Raw genomic sequence first — 27,521 nt, forward strand, 5'->3', positions numbered from 1 at the left:
GGCTGGCTTCTGCTCTGCCAGGAGAGCACTGGATGAATTTTGGTTTTAGTTGGGGCCCGAGTTTTTGGTTTTGCTACCCAGTGTTCTCTGTCTGGGGCGGGCCGGTGCTTGTCACCCTGAGGGACTCCTGGGGCTCCCCAATCATCTGGCTGTGCGTTTATTTGCTGCGAGGCAAATTAGTTTCTGCTGATAAGCGACATCCATCTCGCCTTTTGGCTTCACAATTAATTCTTTATGGGTACGCCGGGGCGCATCCGATCCCACGATCGTCGTCGCCCCTAAATCAACAACAAGAACACAGCTAGTTGTAAAAATAAAAAGGAAAGCAGAAATATATAAATTTGATATGGTGAGGAAATGTCCCTTGTAAAATCTTTGTAAACGGACACAAAAGGATAATAAATTTTTGAGACTTTGAGATATTGATTTGAAGAAAAACAAGTACCCTTTGAAAACTTAGTACACTGCGCAACAGATGGTGCTAAATCCATGGTGGAAAAACATAAGGGATTTATTGGTCTCCTAAAAATTGTATGTTCTTCGATTCCTACAATGGAATACACGAGTAATAAAAGTGTTGTATCTATCTTATTGGGGTGGAGCTATTGTTGTACCGGATGGATACTCGCCTGACTGTTATTGTTTTGGTGACTGGCAGATCACCTGTGACTCACATGTATACAAGTCGGTGTAATGTTTTCACATATTTTCTGTTTGTTCTAGCTTTAGTTCATGTTCAGCTTGCATATTGTTATAGTGAATGGAAAGTGCTTAAACTGTATTTATGTATTGTATAATATATGACTTGGTATTATTGCAGGATGTAACTGTACTGTAATTATTTGATAAATAAAGCCCCCTCCCCATCCGGCCCGTTGGCGTCGTGAGGGGGCTTGGTGGACGGCTGCCGGAGTGTGATGCTCCGTTGGGCAGTCCTCTGTCCTTTTCTGGCCTTGCACTCCTGCTGCTGTCTTCTCCAATTGTGCCGGATCGCTTTTCCTTTTCCTTATGTTTCGTTTTTCTCCCCCCTCTTCTCCTATCTGCTTGTCGTTTCCTGCCGACCTTTTGCTTGTTTTGGATTATTTCTTTGGACTTCTTCTGTTTTGACGCCCGGGTGCTTGAGGTGGCAAACTCTTGCACCCGTAGAACTGTAGTACCCAACGTCTCGAGCGAGGGGAACCTTTTATTGTCAATCCCCCTTTCGTCGCTGAACCCGATCTCGACGGACTGACGGTTCTAAAGGTGGCGTTTGTGGGGCGTATACTCACGACGCACCCCTAGGGGGCCCCGGCATGATCGGCGATAGCTTCCTGTTGGGTGTCCTGCCTCTAATTGTGGCTCCATGGTGGGTATGGGGGCACATTCGTGGATGAATTTGTCACTTTTCGTCTCTATGTCGTTGAATGTTTCCGTTGTACCCTCTCAGGCTCGTGGGGTGGGCGACCAAGCCCCCGAGTCGGCCTGTATTGGAAGACCAGGCTCTGTAGCTCCCGCTGCATTGGGCCCCGACCTTGCTCCTCCTTTGACCGTCCTGACTTCTTCCCCCAGCTCCCCTCCCTCCTCTGTGGTTGGGTCGAGCCTCCAGCCCCCGGTGGTGACCACTTCGTCCCCTGGTGTGGCTAAGTCTTTCGTTGTGATTACTGCGCCTTTTGACCCCTCTCTCTCTGGGGGTTCTATTATAACTACCAATTATAGCTACCAATTATAATAGGAGCTATAATTATAGCTCCTATTATAACCACCGAAGGAGATAGTAATAGGAATAAGAAGAGGATAGCAAGGGAGCGTAGAAGACAATGAACAGAAAAAGGGAGAAGAGAGAAAGAAAGGGAAAGAGAAAGAAAGAAATGGAAGGGGGAAAGCTGCAGTTCTCATTACTACTTCCCCTACACCTGACTTTCCTCCTCAGCTCTCTCTTGCCTATTTAATGCCTGTCCCTACCTGTCCTCATCACAATCGACTTGAGAATGGTCCAGGACGGACCGAAACGTCGTCGTTCCTTCAATTTCTAGTGTGTGGTCTGGTCAACATACTTCAGCCACGTTATTTTGACTCATCGCCTGCAGAGAGTATCATCATCAAGCTACTACCATTAGGACTGAGCCCCTCCTCGCCCTCAAGCCTTCCAAACCGCTAGATAGTCTATTGATGTATAAAGAATGGAAACTACAACATCGACCATCAATGTAACGACTTTTTCAGTTCACAGTGAATAGGCCACTGAATTTTCTGCACCTCTCGACGCCGTCGTCTTCCTGTTTCCTGAGATTTCATCCATGTCCTCAAGTTCTTCATTCCCCAGCTCGCCAAACCCTTCGGTCCTGCATGATTCAAGCTTCAAGATGCTCGCCGGACCAGATAACCACTGGTTCGTCACTGAACTCAACGCTCTGTATCTTGCCAACAGCCCAGACCCCATCATCGCCCCAGATGCCAGACTCATTGCCCCTACTGCCCACAAGGACTAGTACAAGGTCGACCTCAACCCAGACTCCAGCACCACCCAAGACCCAGGCTGCACAAAGGGAAACACCCTCCATTCCAGCTCCCAACGCTCCTACAATCACCATTTCAGCCGATGCGCTCGCCGACGTACTGTCTACGCCTGCTAGTAATACCATCAGTGCTTCTGATTCCAGTTTGATGTCCAAAGGGCTTGGAAAGGATGGTGGAGGAAGAGGTGTGGGGAGGTGAAATTCCTGAGGACGATTTGGATGGAGAACGAGGAGGCTTGAAAGTTCGGTAGCTTATCCACCATGGATTGGCATGATGTTTTGATCTTGGCTTGGAGCTCTGTTGTTGGCGATGATCTTGAGTTCTTCTTCTGCGGCAGGAGGCTAGTGGTATGGCGATTGGCTATTGTCCTGGTTTATGTATGGTGCTCTGTCTTGGAGGAGGCGTCTTCCCTATTGAGTCGGTAACCCTTTGTTTTATTAACTAAGGTTTGGTGGTGTATCGTCAGTGTAAGTTCGTTTGAATAATCCGCACATCACCCGAGGTAGCGGAGTTCCTTCCAGGCTGTCGGTCAGAGAGACCGGGTTATCTCCAGCATAAACGGTATCTCGGGTCAAAGTACTCTCTCTCTCTTCAGTATGGAGGGGTCTATGTATAGTTGTGCCAAAGACAGAGTGGGAACAGGCTAAGGGTTTGCTCTCTGCGAGTTAGAATTGGTGATACTGTTAACAACATGAATGATATTATGGCTGGAAATGGGAACAAACCCATTATTTGTATCAATGCCAGTGGAAATGATGTTGGACTAGTTAGGAGTGAGACACTGATACAGAGTTTAAAACAGCCATAGAATTACTTAGGAGCACAGGAGGAATTCCGATCATATGTGGCATTCTTTCAAGAAAGGGGAGTTGGAAATTAGTTGTTGTCGAGAGCACTTGGTGTCAATTGCCGACTGGACAAATAATTCAAATCAAATGCAATATCATTCATAGATAACTGGGAACACTTAACATAGATAGAAATGTTAGATAGATGTTAGAAATGTTATCTGATAGATACAGATAAAAATAGAAGAAATGACATGTATGCTCGGTATGGGATGCATCTATCTTGGACTGGGGTTGTTAATGTTGCCAACTCGTTGGAATCTGTAGGGGTTTGTTTGGGTTTAAACTGTTACTAGATAGTGGTATGGGAATTGACATGGAGAAAGGAGGTAATAAAAGTATGTGTTTGTTTGGGAAACAAATTGGCAAAATGAATAGGGAAAGAGAAGGGCCTCAAAATAATAATACACTTAGGGTATATTACACTAACAGTAGAAGTTTAAGAAACAAAATAAACTATTTAAATGCTCTTGTCTGCACAGAAAAAATATATATTATTGCACCTACCAAAACGTGGATGAATGTAGAAAATAGAGAACTATTACCTGAATATCAAATAAATGGATTTAAACTATTTCACACAGATAGATATATTAGACGAGGACTTATGTATATGTTAGAGAAAATTTGAAATGTAGTCTTAAAAACGGAATCAAGCAAAGTATCTATGGGATGAAATATCTAGAGCATCTAGGTCAAACAGTATTTGTGTCAAGGGTGACTTTAATTTTAGTGGAATCAACTGGATTAAGAGAACAGGAAATAATGAAGCAGAAGATTTTCTAGAATTAATTGACGATTGCTTTCTCAAACAACACATTAAGGAACCAATGCATGGAAGTAATATTTTAGACTTAGTGTTAACTAACAGGGAAACACAAATTAATGAAATCGACGTAGGGGGTGAGCTAGGAAACAGTGATCACAAAGAAATCAGATTTAGCATAGAATGGAATTGATTTGTAGGGGAAAATTCTGTTAGATTGCCAGATTTTCGAAAAGCTGAATTTAATGGTCTAATAAATTTTGGGGGATAATTAGATTGGAAAGTCCTGGGCATGGGGGATGGGCTGATGTTGGAGCGAGAAGTAAACCCAGAGATAGGTGATGGGTCATTCCATGTGAATTCACCAAAGGCCTCCCACTCGACCCTTTCTAAATCTAATGAAATTTTGTAATAAAGTAGCCCTAGACCACAAATTAAATTGTGCAATATATTAGAGCTCAATCTGCTTTGGTTCTTAAATAATAGGTCCATGTTTAATGGGCTCTCGTCCCGTTAATGCGTACACATCGTAAAAAGGGCCAACTTTGACCCTTTATCAAATCACGTCTAGTGCTCAGAGAGGTGGGAAATTTGGCATACCAGGACAACTTTTGGTGCGGAATACAGCAGTGTAATAAAAAAAAGTAGTTTGGGTAGCCATTCAGCTACCAGTCCATGTTAAATATCACTGCCAAATTTTGCCGTGAGAAGTTTGGACCCCAAGTTGGAGACCACTTACTCATCACCAAAAGGTCTAAACGCCATGATCTTTTACAACGATGTATAACAAGCACAATATTGTGCAGTGATGCAATAGCAACTCTGTTGTATCCATATGTCCAGAGGTGGTCCACTTGAAAGTTGGCCAAAAAAATTTTTTTGTGCAAAACTAACCGACTTTCAAGGCAAAATATCTCAATATGCGTCATTCCCAATTTGGTTTTGCATAACACCATTGGATAGAGCAGATTTTTCTGTACAAGAGTAACCTTTAATTAGGTTGGGATCTGAATTCCTAGTTCAGCCAGAGGACTCTGAAAATGACATACCTTGGTGCAATATCGAAAAAATCAAATTGATTCTCCATCTTCTTTGTGCACTGATCATGACTGCTAGGAAATTGATATCCAAACTGATTGGAAAAATTTTAAGCTTCATTGGGTTGAACATTTTTTAGGTGGGATTCAGAATTATTATTAAACAATCAGTGCTATTTTAGGTTCCTGTTCTATATTTATCTTTACATCTTTGTAGTATCGTGTCAGCAGGTCAAACATTGCTGTTTACTTATTTATGTATTTAATTGCAAAAAACATACAAATAAATAAAAAGCAATATTAGTATTAATGTATTACAGGTCTCACTTGAAATTACTGTATTCAGTTAGTTAAATAACTTTATATGAATTCGATTACAAATACGTCATGAATCAGGATTCCATTGGTTTATTGCCATGTGCTATTGCTAGCCATGAGCGTGGCTCTTCTGAATGTCACTTGACAACCTACACTCCCAACAAAGGCTTGAAGTTTCTAAATCAGTATAGTGCAGACGATCAAAAACTGATAGCAAAGCAAAGTGAACTGAACTTGGATGGAGAATCTCAAGTATGCCTCCATTATGAAGCTTTGCTGTTGATGAAATTTGAATTTTTGCAAAAAACTTGCTGCAATCTTTTCAAGAAGAAATGCCATATAAAGCGAAAAGTTTTGCGACCAATCACAGTAGCTACTGCAGAGAAAATGTCAGATTTGGTGAAAGTCAGTATTAAGCCTGGCCAAAAGTTGTGCACATCATGTAGAAAGGAATTCGACAGTAAGCAGGTAAGTGAGTCCAGTTCTATTAAATCTGATGGCCCTGATGATAATATGGAAACCTGTGAAAGTGTAAACACAAGTTTATCAGTATTAGGCATCTCACCTATTAAATATCAGTGAGCTAGTGCAAGGGATAAGCATGGTTATGCAAAGCGTAAGATTAGCCAAGCACAGGAAATAATTGCCGAGAAGATTGCTGCAATAGGAAATATTGATTGCCAAAACCTGTTGGTACCAAGCTCTAGCCAACAGTGCACAAATTGCCAAGACTTTAATAAACTCATTGAAGAAATGGAGCTAAAATTCCATGTAGCAAAGCGACAAGAAAAAATACAAATCCTAACCCTCGTGCCACAAAGCTGGTCTATCAAAAAGACAATGCAGCAATTCAAAGTTTAGAATACAGGGTTCGCGAAGCTAGGAAGCTGAAAGAAGAACAGGGAATACTAGAAATTCCGAAGAAAATGCAGGACAAGTCAGTTTCTGAGGAAGTGAAGGAAAGGGTAGTTCAGTTTTTTGAGGGTGAAGAATTTAGTCGAATGTGTCCCGGAAAGATTGGAAAGAAAAAAAGTCATGATCAGTGCATAAAGAAGATGGAGAATCATAATTTGATTTTTTCGATATCGCACCAAGGTATGTCATTTTCAGAGTCCTCTGGCTGAACTAGGAATTCAGATCCCAACCTAAATAAAGGTTACTCTTGTACAGAAAAATATGCTCTATCCAATAGTGTTATTCAAAACCAATTTGAGAATGACGCATATGGTACCAAGTGAACGCATGTAACAACCTATATGGACGCATATAGGTTGTTATATTATCATAGCAATATGGAAGTTGTAGTGAAGGACCTGGTGACTCTAGTGGGAGCCCTGAGGACAGAGTTGGACTCTCTGCGGGAGGAGGTGCGTCAGCTTAAAAAACAACGAGAAGTAACGAAGGAGGAGACCAGCAGTAAAGGGACCTCGTCTTGGAGAGTTGCGAAAGACAGGGGCCTTAAGAAGACTTTGATAAAGCCGCCTTCAAACGCCATAGCAACTTCAAATTCATTTGACGCTTTGGAGGACGAGTGCTGTGGAGAGACTGTGGATCGCGCAAAAGGGAAAGCAACGAAGAGAAAGGAAGCGCAGGCCCCTCAGAAAGTAAAGGAAGTACCTAAGCAAACATTAGTTGTGGGAGATTCCCAGATAAGGTATTTGGATAGAACGTTTTGTGCTAGAGATAGGGGGAACAGGTTAAGGGTTTGCTATCCCGGAGCTGGCATTGGTGATATTATAAACAACATGAATGATATTATGGCTGGTAATGGGAACAATCCCATTATTTGCATTAGCGTGGGAGGAAATGATGTTGGTCGAGTTAGGAGTGAGGAACTGATTCAGAGGTATAAAACAGCCATAGAGTTAGTTAGGAGCAAGGGAGGAATCCCGATCATATGTGGCATTCTTCCAAGAAAGGGAGTGGGAAATGAATGGATATCGAGGGCACTTGGTGTCAATTGCCGGCTGGAAAGATATTGCAAATCAAATGCAATATCTTTCATAGACAACTGGGAACACTTCTATGGAAGAAATGAAATGTATGCTCGTGATGGGGTGCATCTATCGAGAGCTGGGGTTGTTGCTGTTGCGAACTCGCTAGAAGAAGTGGTTAGAGGTGTTTGTTTGGGTTTAAACTGTTAGTAGATAGAGGTATGGGAATTGATTTGGAGGAAGGAGGTAATAAAAGTATATGTTTGTGGGAGAAAGGAATTGGCAAAACGATCAGGGAAAGAGAAGGTCCGCAAAATAACAATTCACTTAGGGTATATTACACTAACAGTAGAAGTCTAAGAAATAAAATTAACGAATTGGGTGCTCTTGTCTGCACAGAAAAAATAGATATTATTGCACTTACCGAAACGTGGATGAATGTAGAAAATAGAGAACTATTAGCTGAATATCAAATATATGGATTTAAACTATTTCACACAGATAGATATATTAGACGAGGAGGTGGAGTAGCCATATATGTTAGGGACAATTTGAAATGTAGTCTCAAAGAGGGAATCAAAACAGAGCCACACACAGAAACTATTTGGATTGAATTAAACGAAAAAGCTAATAATATTATAATAGGAGTAATATATAGGCCACCAAATTTAGACAGAATGGAAGCAAAGCATCTATGGGATGAAATATCTAGAGCATCTAGATCTAACAGTATTTATGTCATGGGTGACTTTAATTTTAGCGGAATAAACTGGTTGAACAAAACAGGGAATAGTGAAGCAGAAGATTTTCTAGAATTAATTGACGATTGCTTTCTTACGCAACACATTAAGGAACCAACACGGGAAAATAATATTTTAGATTTAGTGTTAACTAACAGGGAAACGCAAATTAATGACATCGAAATAGGGAGTGAGCTAGGGAGCAGTGATCACAAAGAAATCAGATTTAGCATAGAATGGAATAGACCAGTAGGAGAAAATTCTGTTAAAGTGCCAGATTTTCGAAAAGCTGATTTTAATAGCCTAAGAAATTTTTTGGGTCAAATTGATTGGAAAGGCTTGGGTATGGGGTGTGGGCCGGTCTTGGAGCGAGACATGAACCCAGCGATAGGTGACTTAAATGGGGATTTCGATGTGGATTCAATATATAACTTATTTAAGAATATTCTAAACAAAGCACAGGAACGTAGTATACCATGCAAATTGAATAGATCGTATACTAATGACCCAAAGTGGATAACAAAGAATTTGAAGAACCTTATAGGTAAAAAGAGAGCTTGGTACAAAAGGATTAAAAATGGGGAGGTCACTTTAGAACAGGAATTCGTACAACTGGTTAGAAATGTTAAAAAAGAGATAAGGAAAGCAAAAAGAAACTATGAAGTTCGCATAGCAGGGCAAGCAAAGACAAATCCTAAAGGGTTTTTTCAGTTATATCGTACTAAGACTAGGGAAAGGATAGGTCCATTAAAAACTGAGACAGGTCAAATAACAGATAGTGATGAAGAGATGAGTAGTATTTTTAATAAATATTTTGTATCTGTATTTACTAAAGAGGAACTTAACAATATGCCTTCAGCCGAACAAGTCTATGTGGGTGGGGACGAGGACAGGTTGACGAGTTTAGCAGTTACCAGGGAGGATGTTCTTAAACAAATAGTAAAACTCAAACCAAACAAATCCCCAGGGCCGGATGAAGTGTTTGCTAGGGTGCTTAAAGAATGCAAAGAGGAGCTTTGTGACCCACTGTCAACCATATTTAATAAATCAATAGAGTCAGGCAGAGTGCCAGAGTTTTGGAAAGTTGCTAATGTGATACCAGTTTTTAAGAAAGGAGATAGATCACTTGCGTCTAACTATCGACCAATTAGCCTAACGTCTATTGTGGGAAAGTTACTCGAATCTATAATAGCAAATAAAATTCGTCTTCATCTTGAAAAACATAAATTAATAATTGAGTCGCAACATGGTTTTATAAATGGCCGTTCATGTTTAACAAATTTGTTATCTTTTTATTCTAGCATTGTTGAGGCAGTTGATAGTGGTAAGGATTGCGATGTTGTATACCTTGACTTTAGCAAAGCTTTTGATACAGTGCCACATGAAAGACTGATTAAAAAAATAGAGTCTCATGGTATTGGGGGTGCTATATTAAGCTGGATTAGGGCATGGCTATACCAAAGGAAACAGAGAGTTAGTATAAATGGAATCAAGTCAGAGTGGGAAAATGTTGTAAGTGGAGTGCCTCAAGGCTCTGTCCTGGGACCTCTGTTGTTTATAATATATATAAATGATTTAGATTCAGGTTTGAGTAGCAACATTTGCAAATTTGCCGATGATACGAAAATCGGTAGGGAAATTAATTCGGAGGAGGACTCACTATCACTTCAAGTTGATCTAGATAGGGTTTTGAAATGGTCAAAGGATTGGCAGATGCAGTTTAATGCTGATAAATGTAAAGTTCTGAGGTTAGGTAATGATGATAGAGTTACAAGATACGAGCTAGATGGTGTTGTGATTGCGAAGTCGGATTGCGAAAGGGATCTGGGAGTTATGATTAGTAAGAATTTAAAACAAAAGGATCAATGCATAAATGTTCGTAATAAGGCAAATCGGACACTTGGATTTATTAATCGCAGCGTTAGTAACAAGACACCTGGTGTGGTTCTCAAGCTATATCTTGCTCTAGTTAGGCCCCATTTAGATTATGCAGTTCAGTTTTGGTCGCCATATTATAGAATGGATATAAATTCACTTGAACGTGTCCAGCGTAGGATGACTAAGTTAATTCCCCAAATTAGAAATCTTTCATATGAAGAAAGATTAACAAAGCTTAAGTTGCATTCACTGGAAAGGCGAAGAGTTAGGGGTGACATGATAGAGGTTTACAAGTGGATGAATGGACATAACCGGGCGGATATTAATAGGGTATTAAAAGTATCAACACAGGACAGAACACGAAACAATGGATATAAATTGGATAAGTTTAGATTTAGGAAAGACTTGGGTAAATACTGGTTCAGTAACAGGGTTGTTGATTTGTGGAACCAATTGCCGCGTAACATTGTGGAGGTGGGGTCCCTCGATTGTTTCAAGCACGGGTTGGACAAGTATATGAGTGGGATTGGGTGGTTATAGAATAGGAGCTGCCTCGTATGGGCCAATAGGCCTTCTGCAGTTACCTTTGTTCTTATGTTCTTATGTTCTTATGTTCATATTGAGATATTTTGCACTGAAAGTTGGCTCATTTTGCACATAACATTTTTTTGGCCAACTTTCAAGTGGGCCACCTCTGGACATATGGATACAACAGAGTTTCTATTGCATCACTGCATAATATTGTGCTTGTTATACATCGTTGTAAAAGATCATGGCTTTAGACCTTTTGTTGATGAGTAAGTGGTCTCAAAATTGGGGTCCAAATTTCTCGCGACAAAATTTGGCAGTGATTTTAGCATGGATGGATAGCTGAATGGCCACCCATACTGCTTTTTAGATTACACTACGTTATTCTACACCAACAGTTGTCCTGGTATGTCAAATTTCACACTCCTATAGGCAATAGAAGTGATTTAACAAAGGGTCAAAATTGGTCATTTTTGTGGTTCTTACGCATTAACGGGACGAGAGCCCATTGAATATGGACCTGTTATTTAAGAACCAAAGCAGATTGAGCTCAAAAATTTTGCAAAGTGTCATTTGGGGTCTAGGGCTGTCTTACTACAAAATTTCATGACATTTGGAAAGGGTCGAGTGGGAGCCATAGGTGACTTTTTTGGGATTTGAGATGGAATGACCCCTGATGTGAAAAGGGATTTTGATGTGGAATCAAAATATAACTTATTTAAAAATATTCTAAGCAAAGCACAGGAGCGTAGTATACCATACAAAGTGAATAGATCGAATAACAGTGACCCAAAATGGATAACAAAGGATCTGAAGAACCTTATAGGTAGAGAGCTTGGTATAAGAGGACTAGGAATGGAGAAGTCAGTTTAGAACAAGAATTCGTCCAACTGATTATAAATGTTAAAAAAAGAGATAAGGATGGTAAAAAGAAACTGAAATCCCTGGGGGATCTATTTGGCTTGAGTTTCATTATCTGTTTAATAACATCCTCCATGGTGGATGTTAATAGCCTAATAGGTGGAGGCTTTAATAGCCTCCATGGCTAAACTAATCAACCGGTCCTTTTCCCCACCCACATAGACTTGCTCGGCTGAAGGTATAATGTTCAGTTCTTCTTTAGTAAATACAGAGATAAAATATTTATTAAAACTACTACACATTTCTTCGTTATTATCGGTTACCTGACCTGTCTCAGATTTTAATGGACCAATCTTTTTTCTAATCTTTGTTCGATATAACCGAAAATAAACTTTAGGATTTGTCTTTGCTTGCCCTGCTATGCGAACTTCATAGTTTCTTTTTGCCCTCCTAATATGTTTTTTTTTGTTTTTTAAATTTCTAACCAGTTGGACGAATTCTTGTTCTAAACTGATTTCCCCATTCCCAATCCTTATGTACCAAGCTCGCTCCAAGACCAGCCCACTCCCCATGCCCAGGACTTTCCAATCAATTTCTACATTATTTTGGTGAGACATTCTACTGTGGTGTTATTTGGGGTGATGTGTGATCTGAGATGTGATGATTTGTGTGGAGCTATTTTTTTTTATGGAAGGTGCAGCTGGCTCGCCGCATTGGTTCCTGGAGTGCTGTGCATTCGCAGTTTGAGTTCAGTGGTTTGTCTGAAATTGGGATTTATGTGTCTTTCAATCTTCTGGTAGTGGGACTTAGGTGAACATTGGGGCTGGTGGTTCGCACTCGTTCTCAGTTGGCAGGCTGCTAAAAATTCTGGGTCTTGAGAAGCCCGTGGCGTGTATATATCTACGTATTTTTTGCTATAGGGAATTGCTCCTTGTTCCGTGGGGCTGGACGGGTATTTCATAGGAAGTTGTATTATGTATCACAAAGGAGCCGTCACGGTTGGGTAGATACATACTCTTCATTTTGTGTAGCTGCTTGATTGAGAGGCTGTGCAGGCCAACGTTCAGCGGGTTAATTTTCAATCTGGTATGTAGGTTAACTGTACACACCCTGTCCATAAGCGACACGCTAGCCACAAATCGCAACGCTCTGTTTTAAATGCGCTGCAACTTGAGCATGTTCGAATTTTTGGTCATGGTGAGCAGAGTGTACTGGTATTTCAGGATCGGCCTGATCAGCATCCTGTAGAGGTGCAGTTTCACGTGCTGCTGGACCTGATGAAAGCGGCGCACCTTGGCGAGCTGCGTCTTGGCCATCGTCGATTTTTTGCTGATGTGTTCGTTGGAGTTTAGTAACCGAGATATGCCATATCCTAGGATCGTGGTAGAGTTCTGGACAAACGTCAGAGTGCCTCCAATATTAATGGCTCCCAGCGTGCTGGCCCAGCAGCCTATCGGGCAGAGCTGTATTTTACTTAGGGTAGTCACTATCTTCCACTCCTGTTCCCAACCCCTCGTGTTATCCAGTTCTTGTTTTACGAAGAGATGAGTAGTATTTTTAATAAATACTACCTGTAAATACTGGCCACAGCTACCCTCCCCCTTCCCCTCGTCCTCCCCACCATTCCCCCAATCCGCCATCCCGTCATCCTCCCCACCACCCCCCGTCCCCTCATCATCCAAACCATTCCCTACTCCCCTATCCCCTCATCCTCCCCACCATCCCCACTTCCCTCATCCACTCGTCCTTCCCACCATTCCCCCTACCCCGTCCCCTCGTCCTCCCCCACTCCCCTGTCCCCTTGCCCTCCCCACCATTCTCCACTCCCCCGTCCCCTCGTCCTCACCATCCCCCACTCTCCCGTCCCCTCATCCTCCCCACCATTACCCCCTCCCCCATTCCATCGTCTTCCCCACTATCCCCCACTCCCATCCCCTCGTCGTCCCCATCATTCCCCACTTCCTTGTTTGATGCATTTCCAAATGATCTGATGTTCCCATCACTGAAAAATAAGAAAAGCTAAAAAACGAAATGAAATAAGAAAAAGAAATAAATTAAACTATACTCACAAAATGAAATGTATGCTAAACAACACAGCTTAATTCAAATGCAATGTCACACAAAATAATTAAATCAAAATTAAAATAAATCGAAATCTATGAAAATTCAATTTATCAATGCAATTGGAAAAATTGAAATGGAATAGTAACATATTTTGTATAGCGTGTGTTGCTTCTACATTCAACAGATGGCGTTTTTTTTAAAGCATGTGTTTACATGTCACACGTGCCATATATATTGTAGGTATATAAAAACATGCACGTATTCGAATGGAACGTTGTGTCAAAATTTCAAAGCAATCGGTGAAGAACTTTCGGAGATTACAGCGTGTGTTGCTCTTACGTCCTACAGATGGCGCTGTTTAAAAAAAAACATGTTTTTACCTGTCACATGTGTGGCATGTATATAGTATGTACATAAAAACATGCCTGTATTCGAATGCAACGTTGTGTCATAATTTCAAAGCAATTGGTAAAGTGGTTTTGGAGATTTCCCTCATGTGAAAACTCACATGAAAAACAGTTTAAAAAAAAAACATGTTTTTACCTGTCACAGACATGACATAATGAATGAATGGTATGGTAAACAACACAGCTCAATTCCAATGCAATGCCACACAAAATAATTAAATCAAAATGAAAATAAATCAAAATTATGAAAATTCCATTTATCAATGCAATCGGATACATTGAAATGGAATCGTAACATATTGATCATAGCGAGTGTTGCTTTTAAATACAACAGATGGCGCTGTTTAAAAAAAAACTGTTTTTACCTGTCACAGGTGTGGCATCTATATAATATGTATATAAAAACATACACGAATTCTAATGGAACTTTGTGTCAAAATTTCAAGGCAATCGGTAAAAAAAATCGAAGATTACAGTGTTTGTTGCCCTTACGTCCAACAGATGGCGTTTTTTTTTTAACATATTTTTACCTGTCACAGGTGTAGCATGCATATAGTAGGTATATAAAAACACACGTATTCGAATGCACGTGTGTGTTTTTGTATCAAAATTTCAAAGCAATCAGAGATTGTTCAGAGATTTCAAAGCTCGGAGATTTCCCTCACATGAAACTCACATGAAAAACACAGTTTTTAAAAAGAAAACATGTTTTTACCTATCACAGACGTGACATCTATATGATATGTATATAAAAACACGCTCGTATGCAAAGGGAACGTTGCGTCAAAATTTCAGAGCGCGATTTTGAACAAACGAAAATTTACAATTTTATTTATATAGATTTTGTCTCTGTATTTACTAAAGGGGAACTGAACATTATTCGCACAGTCAGGTGCAGTCAGTCACAATGAGATGGTGTGCTAGCTACGACAGATGAAGGAGCTAAGACAAACGGAAACACGTCAAGAGGAAGCAAATGAGGAGAGCATCAGTAGAAAGTCGTCGTCTTGGAATGTTGTAATGGACAGGTATCTTAAGAAGACTCTGACAAAACCGCCTACAAATGTCATAAAGACGTCCAACCCATTTGCCGTGCTGGAAGACGAATGCTGTAGAAGCCTGCAGTTCGCTCGAAAGGCAAGTCAGCGAAAGGAGCGCAGGTCCTTCAAGCGCAGGTCGAAATAGCAAAGCGAATTTAGATTGTGGAAGATTCCCAGGTGAAGTATTTAGATAGAGATTTTAGTGCTAGAAATAGGGGTAACAGGTTAAGAGTTTGCTACCCAGGAGCAGGAACTGGTGACATAGTAAACAGCATATTATGGCTGGAAATGAGAACATACCCATTATTTGTATCATTGCCCGTGGAAATGAAGTAGGACGAGTTAAAAGTGAGACACTGATACAGAGGTTTAAGACAGCCATATAATTAGTTAGGAGATGGGGAGGAATCCTGATTATATGTGGCATTTTTCCAAGAAATAGAGTTGGAAATGATTGACAGCCGACGGCACTTGGTGTCAATTGCCAACTGGACAAATATTGCAAATCAAATGCAATATCTTTCATAGGTAACTGGGAACAATTCAATGGAAGAAGCGACATGTATGCTCGGGAGGCATCTATCGAGGGCTGGGGTTGTTGTTGTTGCGAGCTAGTTGGAACCAGTGGTTGGAGGTGTTTGTTTGGGTTTGGGTTTAAACTGTTAGAAAATAGTGGTATGGGAATTAATATGGAGAAAGGAGGTAATAAAAGTATGTGTTTGTGGGGGAAACAAATTAGCAAAATGATCAGGGAAAGAGAAGGGCCTCAAAATAACAATACACTTAGGGTATATTATACTAACAGTAGAAGTCTAAGAAACAAAATAAACGATTTAAATTCTCTTGTCTGCACAGAAAAAATAGATATTACTGCACTTACTGAAACTATTTCATACAGATAGATATATTAGACGAGGAGAGGGAGTAGCCGTATATGTTAGGGAAAATTTGAAATGTAGTCTCAAAGAGGGAATCAAAACTGAGCCACACACAGAAACTATTTGGATAGAATTAAACGAAAAAGCAAATAATCTTATAATAGAAGTTATATATAGGCCACCAAACTTAGACAGGATGGAAGCAAAGCATCTATGGGATGAAATATCTAGAGCATCTAGGTCCAACAGTATTTGTGTCATGGGTGACTTTAATTTTAGTGGAATAAATTGGTTTAACAGAACAGGGAATAATGAAGCAGAAGATTTTCTAGAATTAATGGACGATTGCTTCTTACGGAACACATTAAGGAAACAACGTGGGAAAATAATATTTTAGATTTAGTGTTAACTAACAGGGAAACACAAGTTAATGACATCAAAATAGTGAGTGAGCTAGGGAACAGTGATCACAAAGAAATCAGATTTAGCTTAGAATGTAATAGATCTGTAGGAGAAAAATTCTATCAAAGTGCCAAATTTTCGAAAAGCTGATTTTAATAGCTAAATTAATTTTTGTGGTCAAATAGATTGGAATTCTTGGGCATGGGGGATGGGCCGGTCTTGGAGCTAGACGTGAACCCAGTGATAGGAGAAGTAAAAAGGGATTTCGATGTGGATTCAAAATATGACTTATTTAAAAATATTCTAAGCAAAGCACAGGAACGTAGTATACCATACAAATTGAATACCATAGTATACCAAATTGAATACCATAGTATACCAAATTGAATACCAGAGTATACCATACAAATTGAATACGATAGTATACCATACATCGAATACTAATGAACCAAAATGGATAACAATGGATGTGAAGAACCTTATTGGTAGAAAGAGAGCGTGGTACAAAAGGATTAAGACTGGGGACGTCAGTTTAGAATAGGAATTCGCACAACTGGTTAGAAATGTTAAAAAGAGATAAGGAGGGCAAAAATAAACTATGCGAACTATGAAGTTCGCATAGCAGGGTAAGCAAAGACAAATCCTAAAGTTTTTTTTCAGTTATATCTAACAACGATTAGGGAAAGGATAGATCCATTAAAAACTGAGACAGACCTAACCAGAGCAAGATATAGCTGAAAAGCCACACCATTTGTCTAATTAGTAACGCTTCGATAAATAAATCTTGTTTCCAATTAGCCTTATTACGAACATTTATGTATTGATTTTTGGGTTTTAAATTCTTACTAATCATAACTTCCAGATCCCTTTCGCAATCCGACTTCGCAATCTCAACATTATCTAGCTCGTATCTTGTAACTCTATCAACATTATCTAGCTTCAAAACCTGACATTTATCAGCATTAAACTGCATCTGCCAATCTTTTGACTATTTCAAAACTCTATTTAGATCGTTTTGGAGTCATAGTGAGTCTTTCTCCGTGTTTATTTCCCTACAGATTTTTGTATCATCGGCCAATTTGCAAATATTGCTCCCAAACCTGAATGTAAATCATTTATATATATTATAAATAACAGAGGTCCCAAGACAGAGCCTTGAGGTACCCCACCTACAACATTTTCTCACTCTGACTTAACCCCATTTATACTAACTCTTTGTTTCCTTTGGTGTAGCCATGCCCTAATCAAACACAACTCAGCACCCCCATTACCATGAGCCTCTACTTTTGAATCAATCAATATGGCACTGTATCAAAAGCTTTTCTGAAGTCAAGGTACACAACATCATAAGCCTTACCATTATCAACTGCCTCAACTATGCTGGAATAAAATGATAGATTTTTTTTTAAACATGAACGGCCATATGTAAAACCATGTTGTGAATCATTTATTAATTTATGTTTTCAAGATGAAGATGAATTGTATTTGCAATTATCGATTCAAGTAACTTTCCTACTATAGACGTTAGGATAATAGGCTGATAGTTTGATGCAAGTGATCTATCTCCTTTCTTAAAAATTGGTACCACATTAGCAACCTTCCATGACTCTGGTACTATGCCTGACTCTCACGATTTATTAAATATGGTAGACAGTGGCTCGCAAAGCTGCTCTTTGAATTCTTTAAGCATCCTGGCAAACACTTCGTCTGGGCGTGGAGATTTGTTTGGTTTGACTTTTACTATTTGATTAATAACATCCTCCCTGGTAACTGCTAAACTAGTCAATCTGTTCTCGTCCCCACCCACTTGGACTTGTTCGGCTGAAGGCATATTGTTAAGTTCCTTGACCATCCTTCTTTTCAGAAAGTTGTTGATTAGTCTCAGGAAGGTCCATCTTGAATAGAAGTACGTCGTGCCAAAGGCTGTCAAAGGGCTTGTGAATGTCTTTGGATGCTATTAGTACCGTTTGCTTCTGCTTACGAATGTTGTCGGCCGCGTCGTATAAAATGTTAATAGCATGTTGGGTGGAACGTTGGGCCCTGAAGCCGAACTGCTTTTCTGTGTAGAGGTGTAGTAGTTTACATTATTCGAAATTATTTTCTAGAAGCATTTACTCGCCGTTTCCAGCAGGGAGATGGGCCTATAGTTCTTTGGGTGTGCCTGTTCTTTCCAGGCTTGGGGATGAAGATCATCTTTGCTGTCTTAAACGCTGGAGGAAGGTGTCCTGTTGTCAATATGGCGTTGCAGATGTTGAGCAGCGTTTGTAAGTAGTTGATGGGGGAAGATTTTAAGTTGATTGTAGGTGGTAACAGTTAGCCCTGTTCCTTGTCTTCCTCAGGACATCCCTCATTTCGAGCAGGTTGATGGGCCTGGTAATGGTTAGGGTCGAGCTGCGTCGCGTCTATGGAGGGCCTACTGAGTAGGTGCTCCTCGTTGGTTGTTGCCCAATGGTTAACGATTCTGTGGTTTTCAAAGTTGGCCTGGGTGGGATTTTCAGTGAAGAGTGCGTTCCAGACCCTTTCCATTAGATTGACCTGCAGTTGGGGTTTCTCGATTTTGGTCGTTATCATCACGTTGTTGGCGTCGGAGTATGTGTGGTTAATGAAGGAGTGTGGAGGTTTTGGATGGGCCGAGGAGATTTTTTATCTTCCTCCAGAACGCGGCCGGTTATCTCTTATCTCGCCCTAGTCAATCTCTGATTGACTAGGGCGCCCCAGATGTGGCGCTTGTTGAGTAGTGTGAGGCCTATTACTTCGCGTCTGAGGGCTTGTAGCATGTCCAGAGGTGGGTGGCGGTGTTAGTGCGCTTAGCGCATTCTAGCTGATATGACCTCATTCTTTCCTTGATTTCCCTAGCTGGGGTGTAGTTTTTGATTACTCTGATGTTGGTGAGGTCGCCGTGTTCCAGGGTTGCTTCTTTGATGCGGGCATGTAGGGTGCCCACTGCTGTATTTAAGGTCCAGGGGAGGGTGGTTATGGAGTTCGATTACTGGTTCCTCCTTCCAGGAATTCCATGTGGGAGGAGAGTCTGAGGGTGCTGAGGTTGGGTCTAGGATTGCCAAGGATCATAAAGGGGAACGTTTGGAACTGGATAAGTGTAGGTATGTGGGATCCCACATCTCTGGCTGGGCTGATTCTGGTGTGAAATATGTTACCTTTGAGGTTCGACAGTACTATGTCGGGGGTTCCCGGGCGGGCGCCAACGAAGGAGTGAAAGAAGGGGCCGAGGAAGGTGATTTCTTGCCGTCATGAGGTTGAACAGGAGTCTACCTCTAATGTCGTCTCAACTGGTGGGGGTCATGTCATGTCTAATGTCGTCTCAACCGGTGGGGGTCATGTCATGTCTAATGTCGTCTCTACTGGTGGGGTCGGCCATGTCAACAAGAAGCAAGACCCAGACGAAGAAGAAACAGAAGACCCAGAAGTGCGAGAAGACCTAGAACACATGGACACAACCACCTACATCAGAAGAAAGAAGTCTGATGAAAAACAAAGAGTGAGGCGTGTTTACCCATCGCCAACACACCACGCTGCTCTCCACCTCACCTCCAGCCCTGGCACGGACCTCTTAAGCCGACACAACTTACCGCCGCCCAAGGATATGTTGGAATAACAAAACCAAATACAAGATTCAAGAAAAATACTCGACGCCAACCCGCGGTGGACAGGCCACCAAACATTTTAGCCTCCTTGTTCCCCATCCACACCCTCTTCAAGAATTTCAACTCCACATCCTACTTTTTCCCGAACCCGCCTTTTCCAAACCCTTCGGACATGGAAGCAGATATATTCTTACGAAGTTTCCAGGGAGAACTGTGACTTGGGACTGGAGCTTGATCTCATGAACTATCCTTTCCTCTAACTCCATCCAAAATACGACTGTTTAAAATTTCATTTATATTGAACATTTAATAATGAACAAATCCACAAGGGCCGTGACGAGGATTCGAACCTGCATTTTAACTGTTAATATTTAGAGGCGGGTACAAGAACTTACGTCTAACATTGCTACGATACACGATAGCTACAACTCTGTTCTTACTTAGATTGACGTTAATTTGATGACACAACAATGGTAATTTTGTCCAGACACTTGATGGGGACCCTCTTCGGGGTGACGCCATGATGGGAATATTAGATTGACCCTTAGCGAAAAGTTCCAATTATTGCTTCATCTTCTTTAATGTTGGCTACCAAAATAATTTTATTTTATTTAAATTCTAAGTGATCGTTAGCATGCATAACAGAACGTTTCAAATTAAAATAAGTACATTTGCATTCGTCTCACTGATCCGTCCAAGACACCGATATGATGTACGATGTTCGATCATTACTGTAAAAAGATCCCTCGTCATATTAATGCTAGAATCGACGATATGAGTCCAAATTTACTATAAGCTTACATGAAGGCAGTGTCGGTTAGCTCCCATCATATGCATTTTTATGTACCGCACAAAACGGCATGATATCATGTGCAGGAGGTCCATAGCTGGCTCAAAACAAAGGAACATCTGGTGTGAAGGGAAAGGCTCACCTGCATCATAGCCGTGGATGGGAGAAGAAGAACACTGGACACAGTGGCGACAGGGTCTTGGATGTTTGCTTGGGTCTCCTCCATACTTACATGCCCATTATCACCACCCATAGACACTTCTCGCTTGTACCTATGAGTGCAGGTTACATGGTTACCATTAATTTACAATGAAATTTAAACAGAATGAAATATCATTATATCACAATGAAATTACAATGCCGTGATATATTAATGAAAATCATTTATAGTCTGTGGAGTGACTTAAACCAGCGTTCTGGTGATTCCCAGACACCTGCCTTAACCAACACGGCCACAATGGTACAAAAGGTGACCAACACGGAACTCTACTGAATTCACTGGGAGGTTTAGGAGGCCCTAACTGGAGCCCAACTTTCGGGCTTTACAGTCGACCTGACCACACTGCCTACAGAACTGCCAATCCCACTAAAGTCACTCCATTGCCTCAAAATGATTTTCACTGATATATCATGCCACTGAATCATTGTTAACTGATGTGGGGGTGTAAGAATGCGAACGCCATCACCGTATGCCAGAGTGTGGTCGGGTTGACTGTGAAACCCAGGATGGGCTCCTGTTTGGGGCCTCCAGAACCCCCAAGTGAATTCAGTAGAGTTCCATGTAGGTCGACTTTTCTACCATTGTGGCCGAGTTGGTTACGGTAGGTGCCTGGGAATCACCAGAACGCTGCTTCAAGTCACTCCATTGCCTAAATATGATTTTCACACACACACACGCACGCACACACACACACACACACACACACACACACACACACACACACACACACAAACACACACACACACACAAACACACACACACACACACACACACATATATACATATATATATATATATATATATATATATATATATATATATATATATATATATATATATATATGTATATATATAAATATATAAATATATATACATATATATATATATATATATATATATATATATATATATATATATATGTATATATATAATATATAAATATATATATATATATATATATATATATATATATATATATATATATATATATATATATATATATATATATATATATATATGTCGTACCTAGTAGCCAGAATGCACTTATCAGCCTACTATGCAGGGCCCGATTTGCCTAATAAGCCAAGTTTTACTGAATTAATATATTTTCTCTAATTTTTTTTCTTATGAAATGATAAAGCTACCCATTTCATTATGTATGAGGTCAATTTTTTTTTCATTGGAGGTAAAATTAACATAGATATATGACCGAACCTAACCAACCCTACCTAACCTAACCTAACCTATCTTTATAGGTTAGGTTAGGTTAGGTAGCCGAAAACGTTAGGTTAGGTTAGGTTAGGTAGGTTAGGTAGTCAAAAAAACATTAATTCATGAAAACTTGGCTTATTAGGCAAATCGGGCTTTGCATAGTAGGCTGAGAAGTGCGTTCTGGCTACTAGGTACGACATATATATATATGTCGTACCTAGTAGCCAGAACTCACTTCTCAGCCTACTATGCAAGGCCCGATTTGCCTAATAAGCCAAGTTTTCATGAATTAATTGCTTTTTCGACTACCTAACCTTACCTAACCTAACCTAACCTAACTTTTTCGGCTACCTAACCTAACCTAACCTATAAAGATAGGTTAGGTTAGGTTAGGTAGGGTTGGTTAGGTTCAGGTCATATATCTACGTTAATTTTAACTCCAATAAAAAAAAATTGACCTTATACATAATGAAATGGGTTAGCTTTATCATTTCATAAGGAAAAAAATTAGAGAAAATATATTAATTCATGAAAACTTGGCTTATTAGGCAAATCGGGCCTTGCATAGTAGGCTGATAAGTGAGTTCTGGCTACTAGGTACGACATATATATATATATATATATATATATATATATATATATGTCGTACCTAGTAGCCAGAACTCACTTCTCAGCCTACTATTCAAGGCCCGAATTTGCCTAATAAGCCAAGTTTTCCTGAATTAATATATTTACTATAATTTTTTTTCTTATGAAATGATAAAGCTACCCTTTTCTCTATGTATGAGGTCAATTTTTTTTATTGGAGTTAAAATTAACGTAGATATATGACCGAACCTAACCAACCCTACCTAACCTAACCTAACCTATATTTATAGGTAAGGTTAGGTTAGGTAGCCAAAAAAAGCTAGGTTAGGTTAGGTTAGGTAGGTTAGGTAGACGAAAAAACATTAATTCATGAAAACTTGGCTTATTAGGCAAATCGGGCCTTGAATAGTAGGCTGAGAAGTGCGTTCTGGCTATTAGGTACGACATATATATATATATATATATATATATATATATATATATATACATATATATATATATATATATATATATATATATATATATATATATATATATATATATATATATATATCCCACCGAGTATATATATATATATATATATATATATATATATATATATATATATATATATATATATATATATATGTAGTACCTAGTAGCCAGAATGCACTTCTCAGCCTACTATGCAAGGCTCGATTTGCCTAATAAGCCAAGTTTTCCTGAATTAATATATTTTCTCTAATTTGTTTCTTATGAAATGATAAAGCTACCCATTTGAATATGTATGAGGTCAATTTTTTTTTTATTGGAGTTAAAATTAACGTAGATATATGACCGAACCTAACAAACCCTACCTAACCTAACCTAACCTATCTTTAAAGGTTAGGTTAGGTTAGGTAGCCGAAAAAGTTAGGTTAGGTTAGGTTAGGTAGGTTAGGTAGTCGAAACACCATTAATTCATGAAAACTTGGCTTATTAGGCAAATCGGGCCTTGCATAGTAGGCTGAGAAATGTGTTCTGGCTATATATATATGTCGTACCTAGTAGCCAGAACGCACTTCTCAGCCTACTATGCATGGCCCGATTTGCCTAATAAGCCAAGTTTTCCTGATTTAATAAATTTTCTCTAATTTTTTTCTTATGAAATGATAAAGCTACCCATTTCATTATGTATTAGGTCAATATTTTTTATTCGAGTTAAAATTAACGTAGATATATGACCGAACCTAACCAACCCAACCTAACCTATCTTTATAGGTTAGGTTAGGTTAGGTAGCCAAAAAAGTTAGGTTAGGTTAGGTTAGGTAGGTTAGGTAGTCGAAAAACAATTAATTCATGAAAACTTGGCTTATTAGGCAAATCGGGCCTTGCATAGTAGGCTGAGAAGTGCGTTCTGGCTACTAGGTACGACATATATATATATATATATATATATATATATATATATATATATATATATATATATATATATATATATATATATATATATATATATATATATATATATATATATATATATATATATATAACATTCAGGCTTGTTCGCATTTGTGTTCCTCACGTGTGCCCCAAAGAATGAGGTGATTTGGTAAAATGCTATGCCCAAGATTACTATACGAGTGCCGGCGGTGGGGTGGTTCAAATAGCCTCGGCTATCACCTCATTATGTCCGGTCGTGATGGTCAAGTGGATTAAGGCGTCTTGTACATACCAGTTGTGTTGCTCCTGGGAGTATGGGTTCGAGTCACTTCTGGGGTGTGAGTTTTCAGTTGCATATTGTCCTGGGGACCATTCAGGCTTGTTCGCATATATATATATATATATATATATATATATATATATATATATATATATATATATTAGTATATTTTGGTAGCAGTCTTTCCTGTAGACATATTTTATTAAATATGACCGAAAAAGTAAGATTAATAATTCTAACACGAATTTTCTCAATCTTTCGTACATTATGCTTCACTGTTGGAGGTAAATCAAAAATCACTTCTCCAAAATTCATTTTTATTTCTAGTCTGACGCGACACGGGCGCGTTTCGTAAAACTTATTACATTTTCAAAGACTTCACAAATACACAACTGATTAGAACTTGCGTTTCCCTGATTTTATATCTACATTTGAGTGAGGTGGGAAGGGTGATGTGGCATTACATTTGAGTGAGGTGGGAAGGATGATGTGGCATTAGAGGATATTAATAGGGTATTAAAAGTATCAACACAAGACAGAACACGAAACAATGGATATTGAATAGAAGTGTTTGTAGAAAGCCTATTGGTCCATATTTCTTGATGCTTCTATATTGGAGCGGAGTCTTGAGGTGGGTAGAATATAGTTGTGCAATAATTGGCTGTTGATTGCTGGTGTTGACTTCTTGATGTGTAGTGCCTCGCAAACGTCAAGCCGCCTGCTATCGCTGTATCTATCGATGATTTCTGTGTTGTTTACTAGGATTTCTCTGGCGATGGTTTGGTTATGGGAAGAGATTATATGTTCCTTAATGGAGCCCTGTTGTTTATGCATCGTTAAACGCCTAGAAAGAGATGTTGTTGTCTTGCCTATATACTGGGTTTTTTGGAGCTTACAGTCCCCAAGTGGGCATTTGAAGGCATAGACGACGTTAGTCTCTTTTAAAGCGTTCTGTTTCGTGTCTGGAGAGTTTCTCATGAGTAGGCTGGCCGTTTTTCTGGTTTTATAGTAAATCGTCAGTTGTATCCTCTGATTTTTGTCTGTAGGGATAACGTTTCTATTAACAATATCTTTCAGGACCCTTTCCTCTGTTTTATGAGCTGTGGAAAAGAAGTTCCTGTAAAATAGTCTAATAGGGGGTATAGGTGTTGTGTTAGTTGTCTCTTCGGAGGTTGCATGGCTTTTCACTTTCCTTCTTATGATGTCTTCGATGAAACCATTGGAGAAGCCGTTATTGACTAGAACCTGCCTTACCCTACAGAGTTCTTCGTCGACTTGCTTCCATTCTGAGCTGTGGCTGAGAGCACGGTCGACGTATGCGTTAACAACACTCCTCTTGTACCTGTCAGGGCAGTCGCTGTTGGCATTTAGGCACATTCCTATGTTTGTTTCCTTTGTGTAGACTGCAGTGTGGAAACCTCCGCCCTTTTCCATGACTGTTACATCTAGAAAAGGCAGCTTCCCATCCTTTTCCGTCTCGTAAGTGAAACGCAGCACGGAACTCTGCTCAAATGCCTCCTTCAGCTCCTGCAGATGTCTGACATCAGGTACCTGTGTAAAAATGTCGTCAACATACCTGCAGTATATGGCCGGTTTCAAGTTCCATCGAGCAAAAAGTCTTAGTCGACATGAACTTGAAACCGACCATATACTGCAGGTATGTTGACGACATTTTTACACAGGTACCTGATGTCAGACATCTGCAGGAGCTGAAGGAGGCATTTGAGCAGAGTTCCGTGCTGCGTTTCACTTACGAGACGGAAAAGGATGGGAAGCTGCCTTTTCTAGATGTAACAGTCATGGAAAAGGGCGGAGGTTTCCACACTGCAGTCTACACAAAGGAAACAAACATAGGAATGTGCCTAAATGCCAACAGCGACTGCCCTGACAGGTACAAGAGGAGTGTTGTTAACGCATACGTCGACCGTGCTCTCAGCCACAGCTCAGAATGGAAGCAAGTCGACGAAGAACTTTGTAGGGTAAGGCAGGTTCTAGTCAATAACGGCTTCTCCAATGGTTTCATCGAAGACATCATAAGAAGGAAAGTGAAAAGCCATGCAACCTCCGAAGAGACAACTAACACAACACCTATACCCCCTATTAGACTATTTTACAGGAACTTCTTTTCCACAGCTCATAAAACAGAGGAAAGGGTCCTGAAAGATATTGTTAATAGAAACGTTATCCCTACAGACAAAAATCAGAGGATACAACTGACGATTTACTATAAAACCAGAAAAACGGCCAGCCTACTCATGAGAAACTCTCCAGACACGAAACAGAACGCTTTAAAAGAGACTAACGTCGTCTATGCCTTCAAATGCCCACTTGGGGACTGTAAGCTCCAAAAAACCCAGTATATAGGCAAGACAACAACATCTCTTTCTAGGCGTTTAACGATGCATAAACAACAGGGCTCCATTAAGGAACATATAATCTCTTCCCATAACCAAACCATCGCCAGAGAAATCCTAGTAAACAACACAGAAATCATCGATAGATACAGCGATAGCAGGCGGCTTGACGTTTGCGAGGCACTACACATCAAGAAGTCAACACCAGCAATCAACAGCCAATTATTGCACAACTATATTCTACCCACCTCAAGACTCCGCTCCAATATAGAAGCATCAAGAAATATGGACCAATAGGCTTTCTACAAACACTTCTATTCAATATCCATTGTTTCGTGTTCTGTCTTGTGTTGATACTTTTAATACCCTATTAATATCCTCTAATGCCACATCATCCTTCCCACCTCACTCAAATGTAATGCCACATCACCCTTCCCACCTCACTCAAATGTAGATATAAAATCAGGGAAACGCAAGTTCTAATCAGTTGTGTATTTGTGAAGTCTTTGAAAATGTAATAAGTTTTACGAAACGCGCCCGTGTCGCGTCAGACTAGAAATAAAAATGAATTTTGGAGAAGTGATTTTTGATTTACCTCCAACAGTGAAGCATAATGTACGAAAGATTGAGAAAATTCGTGTTAGAATTATTAATCTTACTTTTTCGGTCATATTTAATAAAATATATATATATATATATATATATATATATATATATATATATATATATATATATATATATATATATATATATATATATATATATATGTCGTACGTAGTAGCCAGAACGCACTTCTCGGCCTACTATGCAATGCCCGATTTGCCTAATAAGCCAAGTTTTCCTGAATTAATATATTTTCTCTAATTTTTTTCTTATG

At 39.6% G+C, this 27,521-nt stretch overlaps 1 protein-coding gene across 1 annotated transcript in view; it reads right to left on the bottom strand.

The window, feature by feature from the left end:
• Window positions 1-27,521, bottom strand: part of LOC123768337 (gamma-butyrobetaine dioxygenase) — a 278,683-nt gene that overhangs the window by 194,050 nt on the left and 57,112 nt on the right. The window contains 1 exon segment of the mRNA XM_069306882.1: window positions 20,732-20,861. Coding sequence (XP_069162983.1) covers window positions 20,732-20,861 — 130 coding nt within the window.

This window comes from Procambarus clarkii, chromosome 59 (assembly GCF_040958095.1).
Source record: "Procambarus clarkii isolate CNS0578487 chromosome 59, FALCON_Pclarkii_2.0, whole genome shotgun sequence".
NCBI lineage: Eukaryota > Metazoa > Arthropoda > Malacostraca > Decapoda > Cambaridae > Procambarus > Procambarus clarkii.